Source organism: Neodiprion virginianus, chromosome 3, assembly GCF_021901495.1.
Source record: "Neodiprion virginianus isolate iyNeoVirg1 chromosome 3, iyNeoVirg1.1, whole genome shotgun sequence".
Taxonomy (NCBI): Eukaryota; Metazoa; Arthropoda; class Insecta; order Hymenoptera; family Diprionidae; genus Neodiprion; species Neodiprion virginianus.
Genome location: NC_060879.1, coordinates 27,542,466 through 27,559,716, shown reverse-complemented (window position 1 = coordinate 27,559,716; position 17,251 = coordinate 27,542,466). Strand labels below are relative to the sequence as shown.

The window sequence follows — 17,251 nt, the reverse complement described above, 5'->3', positions numbered from 1 at the left end:
GAACCTGTCTGTCATTACGCATCGGGTTGCTCAACCGCTAAGAAGCAAGAACAGGCGAATCTACACTACGATCGACTCCCATATGAATCAAACCTTCCCGAGTCTCAATTATTGTCCAAAGTTCCATGCATGTTAACTGCAATCTCTCAAGGCACACCATGTATCCGCAGCGAATATTTCAGATATAATTGCGGACGTTCCATGCTTGGATAAATAAGTGTTTGCGGGACACGTGTAAGTATCCCAGGGCTTGGGGTCGGTTCACAGTCGTCCGCATCTGAAGCCGTTCCCACACATCTTATCCGGCAGAATAAAAGAAGAAATCATGTTCGAAACTCAGCTTTTCGATGATTGAAATCCAACGCCAGGAGGGAGATAAATATTTAATTAAAATTTTTGAAATTCTGCTTTTAAAAGTTTTGTTCTTACACGATGTATACTTGAGTTACATTATGTATCGAATTGGAAAGCCGCTGAACAATGAAAAGGATCGATTATTTTAATAATTATTACAACTGTGCGGAGGCTACAGGCGTAGGAATACCTCGTAAATTGAATCGAATTGCTCCATACCTTGGCTGTGGCAGTCATAACAGGGTTACAGAGAACAAGGCATTCTCGTATAACGATGTTATACTAGGGCGGTAAGTTGTGACGAGGTAAGCTGCCGACAAGCCCCTCCAACCGTCGGCCTCCATGGGCCGTGGATTAAGCCAGACTTTGTTTCGTTTCTAGCTCAAATCATGACTTACGACGCGGTTTCTTATTAAACGTCACGTTGACAGATCGTCTCGTTGCCTTGGCCGGCTTATACCGAAAAGTCAACGCATGACCAGAAAAACATTTCACTTCATTTTCCCTTTCATACAGATTATTCCAGATTCGTTGTTCGTTATGTCATTTCGGTTTGTCAACAGAACTGCGTCTGTATTTACTTTGGATTCTAGTCAAAATTTTAACTGAACAAATGACTATCACTTTAGAGTTGATTTTAAATGTTCTCATAATTTTAAGATTCTAAATTGATAGCGGTCTTCTCATTGTGAAAAATGTCAATTGTTATAGTAGGTACTATAAAATTTTAGTAAAATGGATATCGTTACAATGATGTTTCAAGTATTGATGGAATGACAATGAAATTTGGTACAATATTTTATTTTTCTGGTTATTGCAACATTAAATTTGTACATTTGACTTTTACTATTGTTTCAGTTAAATATAAGGCCTTAACATTAATTTATTACACGAGTAACCGTAAACATGATGAACATTAACACATACTGGGTTTTCTGGGTACAGCTACAAAACCTATTTTCATTATTTGTACCAAGATCTATAAGGGTAAAACTATGGGGTTTATTTTATATGTGAGTTGATAGGGTGAGCTTGAAATAATAGATTTCTTGTCAGAGATGATCGATACTTTATTAGGCGAGGTTTACAGCACGGGGCCTGTCGTCGAACTCACTCGTCATTTCGCTCGCATTCGTCACATTCCCTCTCTCTCGTCGTCAGTCGGAGCTAAGGCTCCGACTCATAATATTATTCTTCCCAATAATATTTGATGCTCACAGATCTGTATTTTTCCATAAAAATCAAAACATTGTAGAACTGTAATAATTGAAGTAAAAAATTTTCGATAAAACTGACCTTTGTGATTTCGAATGATTTCTCGCCGTGGCTAAAGATAAATTAAGTTTCGGAGAACAGGCTTGTTAACGGAAAAAAATAAGCATTTTCGACCATCAAATGATCTCTCTCCAAGTGAAAAGGATATCCCTGGAATTTTTACCACTGCGAACAGCACATGATCCGCACCCCTCCGTGACGATATTGCTTCACGGAGAGTACAGTGGGATACTAACCTTCGTTTTAATAAATCTCAATTACGAGAGTTAATGTTCTAGCCCGGGTAATTAACCCCAGGAAGCGATGAAACATTTGCAGCGCTTTTAACTCATGAAAATGTAATGAACGAAGGTAATTAACTTTCGTGGTAATTGTGGAAGCGTGACTTATGCACGGGGATATACCGGAGCTGGACCACATCGTTTCATCTCTATCCGTTAAGGGCTTCCGGTTTTGCACGTGCCCAAGAGAGTTGCAAACGCGACGTGAACGCTCTTTGGCGAACCCAAGGATCTTTCTATAGCTAAAACTGCATTTAATCAGATCTGGGGAAGTTGGAAAGGGGTTGGGAGGAACTGATCAGCAATGCAAAAGGTGGATTATGACATCATGTGAGAGCTAGCTTCGTATGAAAGACACACGTGGCACGCGTTAATGCAGAAGTTACGTGGGTGGCATTATATTAGATTTTCTAGCGAACATTTGATGGCAGGCTCACGTTGACCGGGATTCGAAATTGACGAATAATATGCAAATCGTCGCACTTGGCTGATCAAATCTCCCGAAACTTTAGTAAATTATTCACATAAGTATATAATATACGTAACGCGTGTAGATGTTGAGATTGATCATTATGCACGCGAGTGAAAATCATAAACTGGTCATCGGATGGGGGGAACTTTCTTCGGGTGGCGCGTGGATGTAACGTAACGACCGAGGATGCAGATCATGCCTTGATTCGGTTAAATCCGTAAACTGACTTAATTACGTGATTATATCATCGTGGTTTGATGAACCACGTGTATGTAACTCACACACGCACCCCGTAATGTTATACCTACTCTGTGGAACTCGGACCCTTTCTCGAAATCTCCCCTCTTCCGTACATACTGCTAAAAACCGGGTGCCGAATTGGCTGGGAGAATCGTTGTTGCTGCTTCTCAGGGTGGGGACCAAATTTCTAAAAGGCGAAAAATTGTTTTCATCAAAATTCCAAAATCATATCTTATGGATAATAAATTATTTCGCAATTAGTAAAAATGGCAAAATCAAAGTTTTTTAAATATGAAAATTTATAAGCATTACGAAACTAATCAGGTAGGACGAAATAACGAAAATAAGAATTACGACTTACTCTGCAGAGGCTGTTGAACTGCACGAATGATCCACTAGTTTTCATGCTTCAAAGCGTTATATTTCCCGGATGAAGAACAGAGAGATACGTATGTTCAATTTTTTTTTTCTAAGGAAGATCATGCTTGTCATTCTCGATGCGATCACAGACGAGTTGGTGTTGGTCGATCGTTTTGCGCGAACGCAGCTTAGGCGGATCGCAGCCAATCTACGACACAATCTGAAAGATCGCTAGGAAGATTGAGCCGGACGCAGGGAATGAGGGAAACGGCAAATAGAGACGAGAAGAAAAGAAATAGAAGTAGATTTGGGCGGTGTAGGGGTCCAGGGACAGACACTGATGGATGGAAGTTAATTCCCGGCCATAATGTCCTACATGGTAACCGTGGTAAGAGAGTCGTAAGAGAGAATCCCTGCCCTCCGCGCGTAACCAATATCGTCCGGCATTGTTTGCCATAGTGACCGAATTACTTAAATTGACAGCGAAATTTATCACTTGTCAAGAAAATTGGATGACAGTTTCTTTTTCGTCTCTATTTGAAACACGAAGTGATCAACGACGGTGTTAAGTAATGTGGAATTGCGGCTTTACCTGGGTACGAAGAAAGAAATCGCTCTTAGAATCCAAAGTCATGTCAGCTGTGCACGAATTTTGTGTGTCAGCACTGAGGTCTTTCAATTAGCAGCAACATTTCTTTTTTACTTTCATCTGATTGTAGGCGAATAGACAAAACAGAATCCTTGCAAAGGGATATCTTCCTAATCCAAGTTTAATCAACACACATTTAATCACAATTAATTCTTGTATGAGGATCCCTTTTTTGCTACGTATAACAAACGTTCTAGGTGGGTGTGAAGAAACGTCGCCTCCTAACGAAAGATCCCAATGAACACATAAATATATTACTACGAATTTCATTTATTCTTTATTATGGAAAAGACGACATGACACATGATTGGGAGAACGAAGAAAACCGGATTTCCTTTCTCAGAACCAATCTGGAATAACATCGACACGACGAAAGAGAGATCCGTTAAATATTTATATTGAAATTCTGAGCTTTGTAGCTTCGCAGTAAATCGAAACACCTCCGTTTGCCGAGTGACATGAAATTGTATTTCCGAAAATCCGCGTCGATAAATCCGGTTGGGAGTCTCGTCGGCGCGTCAAATTAAACCGAAATAAATCATAAATATTAAACGAGGCTTTCAGCCGTTGGATTACGGGGGTTGTGGGGGCGTTGAAGGGGGCCGGACGACGCCGGGAGGGCGGAAATTATAAAGCCCTCTTCCTTCCCTGACCCTCGTGGCGGTGCATTTGAATAACAATACCAAAAGCGTCGGAGGGCCTCGGGCCTTCGGGGCACCAGTAAAAGGGACAATTGTTAAGACAAGGTTTCTTCTCGCCTATCTCTTTCTATCCTCGTCACGCTGATGCAATTTAACAATGCGAACACGATTTATTTCCGAAGGCTTATCATGACGGCTGGTACTTAAAAAGTTGCTTTTGTCTCTGAGCTTCGAACACGAGCGAAATAAACATCTCTGCAAAATGAAATTACTTTTTTCGAGAGATTGAATCTAGGTGGGAAAAACTTCTTGTCAGATAACGTCGTTTAACAAGCATCTTCCGGGATAGTCGTACATTGAGTATTTGTCAATTCATTATATTTCAAAACTATGGAAATCTTTTAGAATATTTAGAAAAAGAAAACACTGCAATTATAAGCAAAAGTATAAATCTTAGATATCGATGCTTCATTTCAAATCGCTTCTTGTTTAGGAGACTTTTATCTACAGAGTTACGAAAACACTTTTTTCCTCATCATGTTGGCATTGTTAAATGATTAATTCAACAGTATATCGATGTTTATTATGTTCGAAAAAAAAACAATATTGAGTTGACTTCTGAATAAGAAACGAAAATTTGTAGAAAATAGTCCTTTGAATAAAATGAGCCACCGTAAAGTGCAATCGGACGATCTTCTAGTTTTTTTTTTTTTTTTAACAATTTTGAAGTGATTTGAAATGAAGCGTCCATATCTGCGCTCTAGTTTATAATTCTGAGATTTTCTATTTTAAAATTTTCAAGATGATCTTCTTAATTCACAAATATTACAAATGTAATAACTTTGCTAAATGCTCAATGAACGAATATCTTGTGATCAAATTAAAATTTATTGATCCTAGTCGTTCGGTTTTTTTTCCGATTCAAAATGTTATCTGAAGTATGCATATTGGTTTGATAGTACAAAAAAATGACGTTTTCAACGATCAAACTTGTAAACTTTTAAATTAGTCCGGAAGGTCAAAAGTCATCAGGTCAAGGACCTGGATAGCCAAAACTACGGAGCGCTTGTCCTGGAACCTGAGTTGCACCAGGAAACGGACCCGGAGCGTAGAATCCAGGAGGTAGAGAACTCGTTACACGAAATCTGCGGAGCGCGATTTTCATCCGTCCGCTCTACTGCGCGGTTGTTTCCAGACTGAGGAATTCGGCTAGCCGATTTTCGTCTATATAGATCGATGACGTCAAGAGAAAAAAAAATTTGGGTGACGTCACTTTGTGAACATCCGAATTTTGGTTTCGAACTTTGATACTATGTACTATGTATGATGTATGATGTATGATGTATGATGATTTCGAGCACTGTTTCAGAATGCTCGGAATACTTCGACCTCGGTGTAGATAAAGTCAAAGAACGTTGAAATCGCGTGTTTTATGACTTTTAATTAAAGCTGCCGTAAAACTAGAAGTGCAAGTGATTTTGTCGAGCAGATTTGGCTATTGCGTCAGAAAATCTAGAAAAAACAAATACACCAAGTAATTTCGTGCTTGGTGAACCTCGTATGTCGACCCGTGCAATGAATCACGGTGTAAGTTTCACGAGCAGCGTCACGTCGCGTCGCGTCGCGTCCATCGAGTAGCGACGTTAAAGCCGTGAAATGTTGCAGGTGAGGTGAAGTGAGAGCATAAGAAGGGTTAAAAGTCACGTTCTAAATTCTAGCGGGTAACAGCCGGAGTATGACGATAAATATGTATGGGCGAGATGCTTCGCCTATCGTAAGTAAGTAACACATGCAACGCACGTGGGTGCGACAGCTACATTCCCATTCTCATTTCGGGCGCGTGTCGATATATACAATTTATATTGAAAATTCCGAACGGCTTCTGACCTACGTACCCGAAAACTCTAACTGCCTGTATTCTGTGGTCTCGCTCTATTCTATGACTACTTTCACTTGTTTCGACTCAAATCACTTTTACTGTAGGTATAATGGACACTGGGATGCGCGTGATAAAGCCTCTGAAATTCTCATTTAAGGATCGATAGGCAGTTTCGTCTAAATTAGAAGATAGAAAAGAAGTGAAAACTGGGTTCGAAGAATTTGGTATGGTGTTAATTGTGCAAATCATGGTGAATGCGAATGGAACAACAACCCAGACAGTAATAGTAACGGAAATGAAGCTGAGCAAATTAGAATAACACGAGCTGAGATGCATGGAAATAGATTTATAATTAGAATTCAGGTGTTCTTGATTCAATTTTAATATTTTCGGGCTGATTTTGTTCACTAAAAGGATCCTCAGAAATTAATTTTTTTAAATTTAGAAAATATCAGATGGTAACTCTGAAGATAACCATTTTGTAAAACTTTTTTCAGGTGACCTCTGAAGATCTCTTTAGTAACCAAAATAGACCCAAAAATGTTAACGTCATATAGTAAACACTAGAGTTATGATTATAAAACCTTTCTTCAAAATTTTGATATTCAGCTCGTGTTATTCGAATTAGCTCCGAACAATTTTTATCACACGGTACAAGGAATGTGATCCTATTTACGACCACCATTATCAGGACACATATTTTAACGTTTTTATTTCTTTTCTTAACTTTTGGTTCAGACGGCAAGGCTCATTCATCCTCATTATAAAGCACACACATATGTGCGGCCGTATTTTTCAAGGCATGCGTGCGATGAAAGCTTTTAAATTCCTAGCTAGTGAAAGCTAGGTAGCAAAATGAGAGATTTTTAATTTCTAGCTAGTTTGCGAGACTGTGTAATTTACGACCGCAGGAACAAGCTTTGTTACATGGGGTGGTATTGCCCTTTTATTTGCCCAGAGTCTTGGGCACGGTGCCTACGGCGGATTTCTCCTTGCCTATGGGTATAGCTGGTGACTTAATCCACTTAGTGGAAACTGGCTGCAAACAAGATTAGCTTTATTTTCAATGGAGCTTAAGGCAAACCGGTTACCAAGACGAACGGGCACTCGTCTGCGTGAAAACTTAAATTTTATTTGCATCGATTTATTAAATATATAAACGAGACAAAGCTCATCGGCTTGTGAAATGGCGATGAATATAAAAACTCACTCAAAAATATGTAATGCACGGTCTTTAGAACGGCGCATAATAAAACCATGAAATTTATGCGACAGAATAGACTGAAAATTCTTCGGCGATGAATAAGACATACCTTAGAAGCATTTGAATTATCAAAAGTGACCACCCGGTACATGATTAATTATACGACAGACACGAAGGAAAACAATTACCTCTTCTCTGGAAAGGACTCGTATGTCCACCTTGGTTACCTGAAAAGCCGTCTTATGTGTTCCCATTTCGACATCACAAAATGTGAAACGAATGATCTGGATATCGAAAACTACGAAAACTATAGTTTGCACGACCGCGTCGCGAAACATGCAGCGGGTGATCCGCACATCGAAAAGTAGAAAAACCATGATCTGAACATCGAAAATTAGGAAGATGGTGAGACGATGAAACATGTATTCATGTATACGCATTACGCATCTATTGTATGTAAATAAATTCGCATAGGGAAACACTACATAAGACACCATTTTATACCCATATCTGTTATTACAAGTTCAGTTTGCGTTCACACGGTAGAGTGACTCTTTTTGGACATGCAATTTTTATGGTGAACAACGCTGTGCGCATCACGCTAGAGCTAGTTAGAAGTTGGAACAAGTTCGGTCTCTATCGTATCGTCGCAAGGGTGGGGGTCAAAATCCTGAAAAACCAAAAAGTCGAGTGGTCGAAAAGCCGAAATTGGGATTTTCGATAAATCATCCAATAGAATAACCGTTTTCCCGAAAGTTCATTCAACCGAACGTTCTTTTATCCGCAAAAGTATGTTCAGATGAGTCTGCATTCCGAATGAACAAAGCACAGAATGTGAAAATATAGAAAAATGAAAATTCTGAAATTAAAAATTTAGAGCGCAAAGGAACAGGCAACATTGTGTAACTTCATAAGCCTAATGCTATCTATTATCTGAAACTGGCGACGTTGGAAAGAATAAATGTGTTTTTGACGGCTTCAAGCCTTTCGATATCTTGACCATTCTGTCTCAGTCGGTTTCGGGATTTTGACCTTTCGAGTCTTTGATCCGTCGCAAGGTCCGTAAATAGACGGGCGGACAAGGAAAATAATTCGGATTCGTAAATTTTCGAAAACGGCACGAGTCCGACATTTCAAAAGTCGATATTTTGACTGTTCGGTATTTTCGCAATTCAATATTTTGCTTTTGGTAATCTTGCCCATTCTCAAAACAAAACAAAATTCGGTGTCATTTATTTGTTCATTTTTGCGGTCCCAATTTTTATTTTTATACAAGACAACTTATCGTATTTATGTTCTTTCTACATTTTTGACTGTCGGTATTTTCACTTTCGGAATTTTGTCCCGTCGACCTTTTGATCTTTCGCATTTTTGTACTCCGTCCCGTCACAACACGTTTTACAAAATATCGTTTTTGTTTTTTTGCTAACCGGAACAACCGTATCTTCGTATTCTGAGAAAATTATTGGCCCCAAGGGTTTAAAATACGGACGACGTGCGACAATCTCTCGCAATCACCACACTAACCGTGCGAATGGGAACAGCCAGCGTATTACAAATAACAATTAAGAACTCACCATATTTTGTTAAATCCACTCTGTATGGTGTTATCCGTGGGGTAGTTTTTTTCGAAAACCAAGCCTTCTCACACTCGCTGTTGTTTTTTGGTGAACGAAAATCAGCCATGATACCGAGATACTATTTTTATTTTACCACTGTTAAAAATCAATTCGTAATGAAATATTGGTGCAACCACTCGATGGATATTGTGGTCCTCCTTCACCGCGCACACCGTCGATCGTAGCCGGTTATATTTCGCCAAATGTTCGGTATCGAGTTTTTCATAACGTTGTCAGTGACCAGTTCGCGAATTACACCATACGCGCACACATGACGATGACGATCTAACGAACGTTAATAACTTTGCTTTTCGACCTTCAACTATACTCAAAGTCAATAGGGAAACGTGATCCGGATGGTTATAATATGTTGTTCAATTCTTGAGTCGGTACGTGAAATTTGTTGACCAATACCGTGATCGGTCGAAAATTACTGCGAGGTAGAAAAACATGAGAATGATGTTTTTATAACATGGGCTTAATAAGGCCCTCTTTAGATGCCTCTAATGCGTGTGAGAAGTGGCGCTTTTTACGAGGTCACGAGTTACGTAGAACAACTACAGTCTCTTATAAATCCACTAGTTACGTTTTTGCACGCTATTTTAACAACCTAGTTACTTTTTCGCACGCTTCACGGACACCATAAGATATATTTTTTCTGTACTTTTTACAAAAGGCATACATTTTTTACATACTTGTGATACTCGTGCGAAAAAGCAGACTCCTTGCGAAAGTTGTTAAGTCAGCAGCACTCGGCCTCGTAACCATTGTCAAAAGTCCGTTGTCTTGGACTAGTCTCACAAAGTGCGAATTTGCAATTCAGCCTGAACTATCAATACTGCTGGACATTTCTTGATCTTTTTTTCAAACTTGACCAGCATTTATCCTTTTATTGTAATCAACAACTCTGTCAAGTTTCAAATCGGTCTCTTAATATACATACCAAAGTCATAGAAAACAAAATAACTGTAGTTATAAAAACTACATGTATTTTAGATTTAAAACTTTGAAAACTTATCGGCACGTGTTCCAGTTAACGGAGAGACTTTAAACTTTACACAGATTTATTTTCAATAATTTGGAACAGATCTGGGGGGTTTTTTGATGAAAAATTTTCCGACCCTCATATAAAGACCACCCTATTGTGCATGCCAAATCTGCAGACTTGGTTTTCGATAAGTTTGAGGAAATAAATCCATATTTTTTCATCGTACTTAATATTTTCTTGGTCTTTGCATTCCTCTCACAGCTTTTCACAACTGCACACTTGAATTGTGCAATTTATATTTATAAATATATTTAATTGTGAATACTTTTAAATTAAAGAGTCAGATCATTGCAATACCAAACTTTTTTCATTTTCACGAAATTCTAACTGTTAATGAAGAAGTAAAATTTATCCAAAAAAGAATATTCTCGCTTGTTTGAGTAAATTGTATTCAATGAGTTTCTTATATATTGGTACGAATAGCGTAAGCAATTGATGTTCATCAAAAAAACGAAAATGGATTGAAAAGAATATGACAAAAATCTCGAAATGTAGCAGTAAAATTATTCCCAAGGTTAACCTTGTTTTCTAGACTATTAAACATTTTTCAGTTGAAAATTTATCTCAATAATAACAATTTCATCATCCTATTGCAAATTAGATACCAATTTTTGTTCTCTATCATAATTGGAAGCAATTGGGAGCTTTTTGAAGAACATCAAATTTTTAAGTCGTATGAGCCAATATCTACGAACTTACTGAATTCAATCAACCGAAACAGGCAGAATAATACTTGTCTCATAAGACTCTGATGTTATTCAAAATTTCACATAACAATCGACAAAATTTTGAGTCTAACTGAAATGTCCCCTCGAATGATTTAAAAAATTCAACCAGAAAAATTAAATGAGCGCTGTTGACACTTTGAAGGCTTGGTAAAGACTATTAAAAATTTACAGAAAATGCAGCCACACCCATGAGACAAGGCCAAAGGTTACTTCATTACGCCGTAAATACTAAATATATTACAATGTAGAAATTTTAGATGACATCACACCCTTGACCATAAGCTAGCCTAGCAAGGCCCGTGGACATTTCAATTGAACCTAAATTCACTCTAACAGTGAACGTCTAATGGTATAATTTGTAATAGTTTTCACCGTCGTATCAGGATTTAGATAACTCCGATTATAGATATTTAACTGAGAGAGGCAATTAATCGTGAATACATAATTCGTGATACGAGTTTTGAAAAGTATTGTATTCTTAATTTCGACATGAGTCTGTGAAGCAAGCCGGTTTTTTGAAAATTGCATCAGTTGTTGTACAGTTTTAAGTAAATTATTTCAACAGAGAAAAATAACCTGTAAGAAATACACGAAAGAAAAAGTTAAAGAATTACTTCGGTATTGCGACTCGATGCAAAGAGTTTTATTAAAGCGAAGAAATTAAATGATGCTTGGAAGTTGTATTAAAGTCGCATTTCAATTTAAAATTTCAACAAACTTGCAAAACTCCTCGCGGAGAAAAAATTAATAATTTACACTGATTAACATTTCAATTACAGAACAAAGAAACGCCAGAGATGTGTCGCAAAATAGCTGTTTCGCTTTCAAGCCTCGGCTAAAGGCGGAAATTTCTGCACCGAGGACTGTACTTTCTGGTGTTTAGGTATCCGACGAAAATAAAGCGAATGGAAATAATTATGATTCACATTAACGGAAGCTTCGACACGTTAACAAATAAAATCGAGCCTGCCGAGCCGACAGTATTTTTCCAAACACTGAATATGATGAATATTCATGCGTTGCACACTGCCCGATGACCGTATTATTCCAAGTGCGGTTCGTTTAAATAGTTCAAAGGTAAACACAAAACGTACGTAAGTGTTACTATCTACGGAATGAAAGCTTTTTTGACACCATCGAATACATGTCTTATCGCGCCTAGGACGAATCTAAATATGGGAAGGGATCCACCCCCGAAAAAAGGGAAAGAGAGAAAGAGAGAAAAGAATGGAACGGCAGACGTGATTGCATCTACTAGGTAAAAAAAATACGGTGCCTTTCCCCGTTTCTCTTCTTGCTCGGGAAAACGACCCCCTAGTTCTCGCTCTGTATGTGCCCACACAGGGATACAGAGTCGGTTGTATCCCCGCAGGCCACAGCCACGGCCACAATCCCATTCTTCTACTTCACCCCTCCTGCAGACCGTGGCTTAGACGGTTGGGGTGGCCAGTGTAACGACGCGTTGTCAGTTAATCAAGCCATTCCGTCCTCGGACCATGATCGAATTGCCGCGTCGAAAGTTCTTCAGTTTCTTCCTTTCCTCGTCCCCATCTCTGCGGCGGTTGGGTTTGTTCGTCAGTCTTTTCGAAGGACTGAAAACATTTGTCGGTGACTTCGACAGGTCGAGATGGTTTCGAGGAACGAAATACAACGGAGGCTGCGCTGGTTCCTCGATAATCAAGGCACAGGGCTCGTCCTGATTTCGCGGCCCCGAAATGTCCGTCGTTAAGTCTTTGAGGATCAGGCGACACCGGAAGGGCTAAGAGCTCGTAAATGGTTTTATTAAGAGTTCGTGGCGCTCGAATTAAGCCATAAATCCTGCGTTTATCTTGCGCCAGCTCTTTCCCTTTTTCGCCCGAAGCGCAAGCGGCGATCTTGTCTAGATTTCGAGGCTGCGGTACGCAAAGAAAGTGCGTTGCTAAATTTGGTAGCCGAGTAACTGCAGGGCTAGTAATAATCCTGGACGAGCGTTAGGGAGAAGAAACGCGAGGCCAATTCCCACGGCAACAATTTTCTTGAGCATCACCGTTACGGAAATAAGTTGGCAAAGTTTATCCCCATGCAGCGGCTACGTCACACCCTAAACGGAGTTGAAATATATTGTCCCAACTCAGCATATGGGGGACGTGCTAATGCGGTTTTATGTGCACACAGATACCCATAACGCAACATGGTACCCCCGAGAAGTGGTAATAACGCGGTGCGAGGGTTCGGTGCAGAACTGGTCCCGGTGTCATCTCGCTACTTTATTCATAAGATGGGATAACTTTATATCGCAAGACCTTAGCCGAATGGCTCCTCGCGCCATGATGGGAGATGAAGATGATGGAGCATCGGAACCTCGTCCGTTTGCACCGTCGTCGCAACATTTACGAGTATCAGCTTATATTACGTATTTTCTGCTCGCCGGTCGTTTTTCCATCCGGGTTTCAAACAGGTATGTATGCACTTTTCACGCGCACGACAGACTCTCCCGACTAGCAGGCCGTCAAAAAACCGACCTCTAGTTATCCTCGCGAATTCCTCCGTTACTCGCGAATCGCTTTAACCACGTGTCCGGACAATGACATTGTGTACGATGACAAGCTGCAAGGGTGCAGCGCGCGTGTATCTGTGCATGTAAGCCGGTGGAAGGATGTCGTTTTGCTTGGACCATCAATCTGTATTACCGTTGTCAGCCACGTATTAGCGACGGAAAATATTGCATCGGGGTTTGCGTATGGAATAAAAATGAAGGTGTGTGCTGAACGCCGTCTGCACCCCACTTGTCACCGCCCAAAGAGAAAAAAATTTATTTTTATATATACATATATATATCTGGCACAATCTGGCCACAATTGCAGCTACTAAGGTGACCAAAGCGTTGGATTTACTATTTAGATGATAAGATTATATCCAATAGGCGTTTATGTTCCACGTAACACTCCGATTACATATTACATGTTATATATATGGAAAACGATACCTACGTAAGTTTTCTTATTTCAGGCAAAACAACATTTTGGCCATCTCTATAATCGGAGTGTTACGTCGAATATAAACGCCTGTTAGATATAATCTTATATTTATATCTTATATATATATATATATATATATGGTTATATCTAACAGGCGTTTGTATTCGACGTAACACTCCGATTATAGAGATGGCCAAAACTTGCTAAAAATCGAATTTTCGTCACGAATCAATCAACGAAAGAAAATGGTAGAATGACAAGAAATGGAGCATCCATTCCTTATTTACTTCCATGCCGATGCGACGAATTGCCTAAAAGCTTCCTGACGTAACTTCGAACCAACTCGAGCGCACACGTGTCCCCTTTGCGCGATGAAAAAATATATCACGAGATTCATCGGGCCTGCGGCTCATCGTCCGCCTTGATCTTCGACGCCGATAAGGTCCAGCGGCTAATGGCTGCGGTGCACCGACGAATTCCGTTAAGTGGTCGGCGCCGTTTCAGGCCAGACGATCGCCCGAATGAACGAACGGAGGTGCGGACGAACGGCACAGGAAATTTGTAACAAGCTCGCTTCCTTTTCGTGTTCCCAAGTGTTTCCGCACAGACTCTTGGGTCATCCCCTGGGAAGGGCGTCACAATGCTCGCCAGCCCACTTTACAAACGGCCCTTTGTCTGAGCAGCCCGCTGAATCCCCCGCCTCGACCCTCCTTCAACCCCCTTCAACCCCGAGGCACGTTACATTCTTTTATCAAGGTTTAGACGGGGCTTGTCCTTTGCACCAGAGGCCAGGTCTCTTCCGTTTTGTACGGTTCTACAGTTGAGCTCCCCGACTTTGCGACTTGTACATCCGTACCGGGGTTACTAGGAAAATACGCGTTCGTTACATCAGACCCGAGTGATGGGATAGGGGAATGTCGTTGCGGTCTGAGACCGACGTAACACATCGATTCTTTCTTACTTCTTCGCGTGATTTGCGAACATCTGAAGACGCTGGATTGGGATATTGTCCGTAAGTCAAAGAGGTGCGAAACGTGTCTCGTTAACGAGGAGAATGTCGATTGGCGATTATACCGACTCGTAGATAATAATCTGCCAATTTGACTCGACTATGAACGAAAGCTTATCATTTCTGATCAGTTCATTTCAATAACGTTCGAAGAGCTGATAGCAATCTTCGTTGAATTGGATGCTCGTGAAAGTTGTGAGTAAGAAAATACCGTAGGTGGGTTAGCGAGATATCTTGAGTGGAGAATAAATCAGCCGAGGCGAATCTACCACTCATCGCTTTCATCTTCGGATCGTGTTCCAGGAGCCATCGTTGATGTAGTAATTTTTTTTCCTCCCTTGCGCGCTCTCGTTTTATTCCTCCTCTCAGCCTCTCCTCGTCCTCGTTCGTCCGTGTTCTTCCTGAACCCCCTCAGCCCTCGTGGTCTCGAAGCCCCGTTACACGGAGGCGGCTAATGCGAACACCACGCCAGTGTGTACGAGATAAAGCACGGTGGATACTCCGACTCGAGGGCAGAGCCTCCGGGAAAAAGGGATCGCTCCATCTCCAGTTCCGAGTCTGCATGGCGTTGCACGGTCAAGTAAGCCCTTCGTCTTTCGGGATTTTTCCCTCAAGGGTCTACTTTTTCTTCCCGGCGGAGAATTGAGAATCATTACGAACGGAGCCTCGCCAAGAGTCGTTATTCTATTCGTAAAAATCAAATCAAGGAAGCGAGAAAAACGGTAGAAGTGGTAAAGAAAAATTCGTAACGTGAAATTGGGTTACTAGTTTCTTTTTTTTCTTCTTCGATTGTCGACTCAGAATCGCGTGTCAGCTTATTTAATTCACCTTATAACTTGAAGTATAGATCGTTGGTGGATTTCTCGGGTGATTAATACCACGGCGTTGTGTAAAAAAATGCAATCCTCCAAGGAGAGGAAAAAGAACTGAGTGCTGCCCTCGGTTCTTTGTGATTTTGGGGCGTTATGGGGAAGGTCTACAATGTCCTGCTTCTATCGCACGATTTATCAAATTCAAGCTTATCGCGACACGGAGGCGGACGAGCAAGAACGTGACAAATTGGCAGCAAGGGTGAACATCAGTGGCTGTTGAGACGGATACATCTGTTCTTTCCTTCGGCTTGTGTAGCGTGCACAAATGCGGATGGATTGTATTCGCGTGACGCGTGACTGGGTGCTCGATTTCATTTGAAATTACCGCGATTCACTCACTACCAGTTATTTGTCGAACAATACTAAGCGCGTCATTATTTTACGGACAATGTAGAGATTCGGAAAATAAAAATGCAAACATGTACTCATGATTTCTCAAACAGTGTCTCGTTTGCGAATACCATTATTGAAGTGTTGAATTTTACCAGTTTGTAATAGCTCATTGAATCAAGAAATCTCACAAAGTCATAATAATTCTCTTTCAGTATTGAAATCATCTCTATTTCATATCCGATATTAGTGTTGAGATATCCGCAACGCTTGTTCACTAAATTTTGAATTCGCACAATAATTTCGAGCATATATCGAGTTGGCGTAATCATCGACAAGATATAGAGGCTCCTTTCTACGAATACAAAAATGCCACGGGGTGTGTACAGTGCTAACGTACGTGGTATGCACACAGTTAAGCAGGGTGAAGCGAGGTTAGCAGTAGTAGCAAAAGCTGCACGTGTTACCGGCATGCCTTTCCAGGCGAACGAGCAGATACCAGACAGGCGTTAGGAAGAATTAAAAGGGATGATGGGAATTAAATCTGCACCCTTGATTAAATTTCATCACCTTGACCCAAATGCTGGTATAAACTTGTAGCCTCGACCGAGAATCAAAGCTTAGCAGGTTGAAACAGTTTTCGAACACTTTAAGAATCTCGGTCCTCCGGTTTCATTTCTCGCGACATAGCCGTACTAGTAAACAAAATTTCAGGCATTACAGTTAAAAGAAAATTCTAATGTAACGAGTGTCGTTACAATAACGCATCAAATATTGCCGATATTAAAAAAAGATATGGCACAAGTACGTATTTAGTGTGATCGTAGTCGTGAATAGCAGAGCTTCTGGTTGCAGCTGCTTTCGGGAAAGTGAGCTTAACGAGTACTCCGGAAAACACACCCTACATACTCATCCGACACTCATTACTCGAATTGGAACACACGACACGATCCAGCCACTAAAACAGCCAACGTTCTGCAGTCCTGTGCGTTATGTTCTATGAATGAAGCCCCGCAAGGCTCGCTTATTTCGAGGAAAATCCACAATTATCCGGAAACCCATCAGCGACCATTCATATCTTATTCACGCCCCCTCTTGGATTTCACCCCCTCCCTCTCCCGCTGCCTTTTCGCCCCCCTCGCCGCGCCATTCGCCTCTGCACCCCTGTTTCTACCGCACCCTGCGACCAGGCAGCACCCCTGTTTCGGAACAAGACCGACCCCTCCGGGCTGTGCTGACAAATCGAGATATAATAGACCGGAGTAGCTGTGTAGGCACATAAGGAAGTAAATGATAAAGTCGTAACGGGAATTGTTGCGGGCGTGCGTTGATG

The 17,251-nt window shown here is 40.8% G+C and overlaps 1 protein-coding gene across 1 annotated transcript in view; it reads right to left on the bottom strand.

The window, feature by feature from the left end:
• LOC124300829 (choline O-acetyltransferase) overlaps nucleotides 1–9,148 on the bottom strand; it is a 65,484-nt gene extending 56,336 nt beyond the window's left edge. The window contains exon 1 of the mRNA XM_046755241.1: nucleotides 8,933–9,148. Within this exon, the coding sequence (XP_046611197.1) occupies nucleotides 8,933–9,041 (109 nt within the window). The 5' untranslated portion in view covers nucleotides 9,042–9,148. The remainder of the gene's footprint in view (nucleotides 1–8,932) is intronic.
• Nucleotides 9,149–17,251: the final 8,103 nt, after the last annotated feature.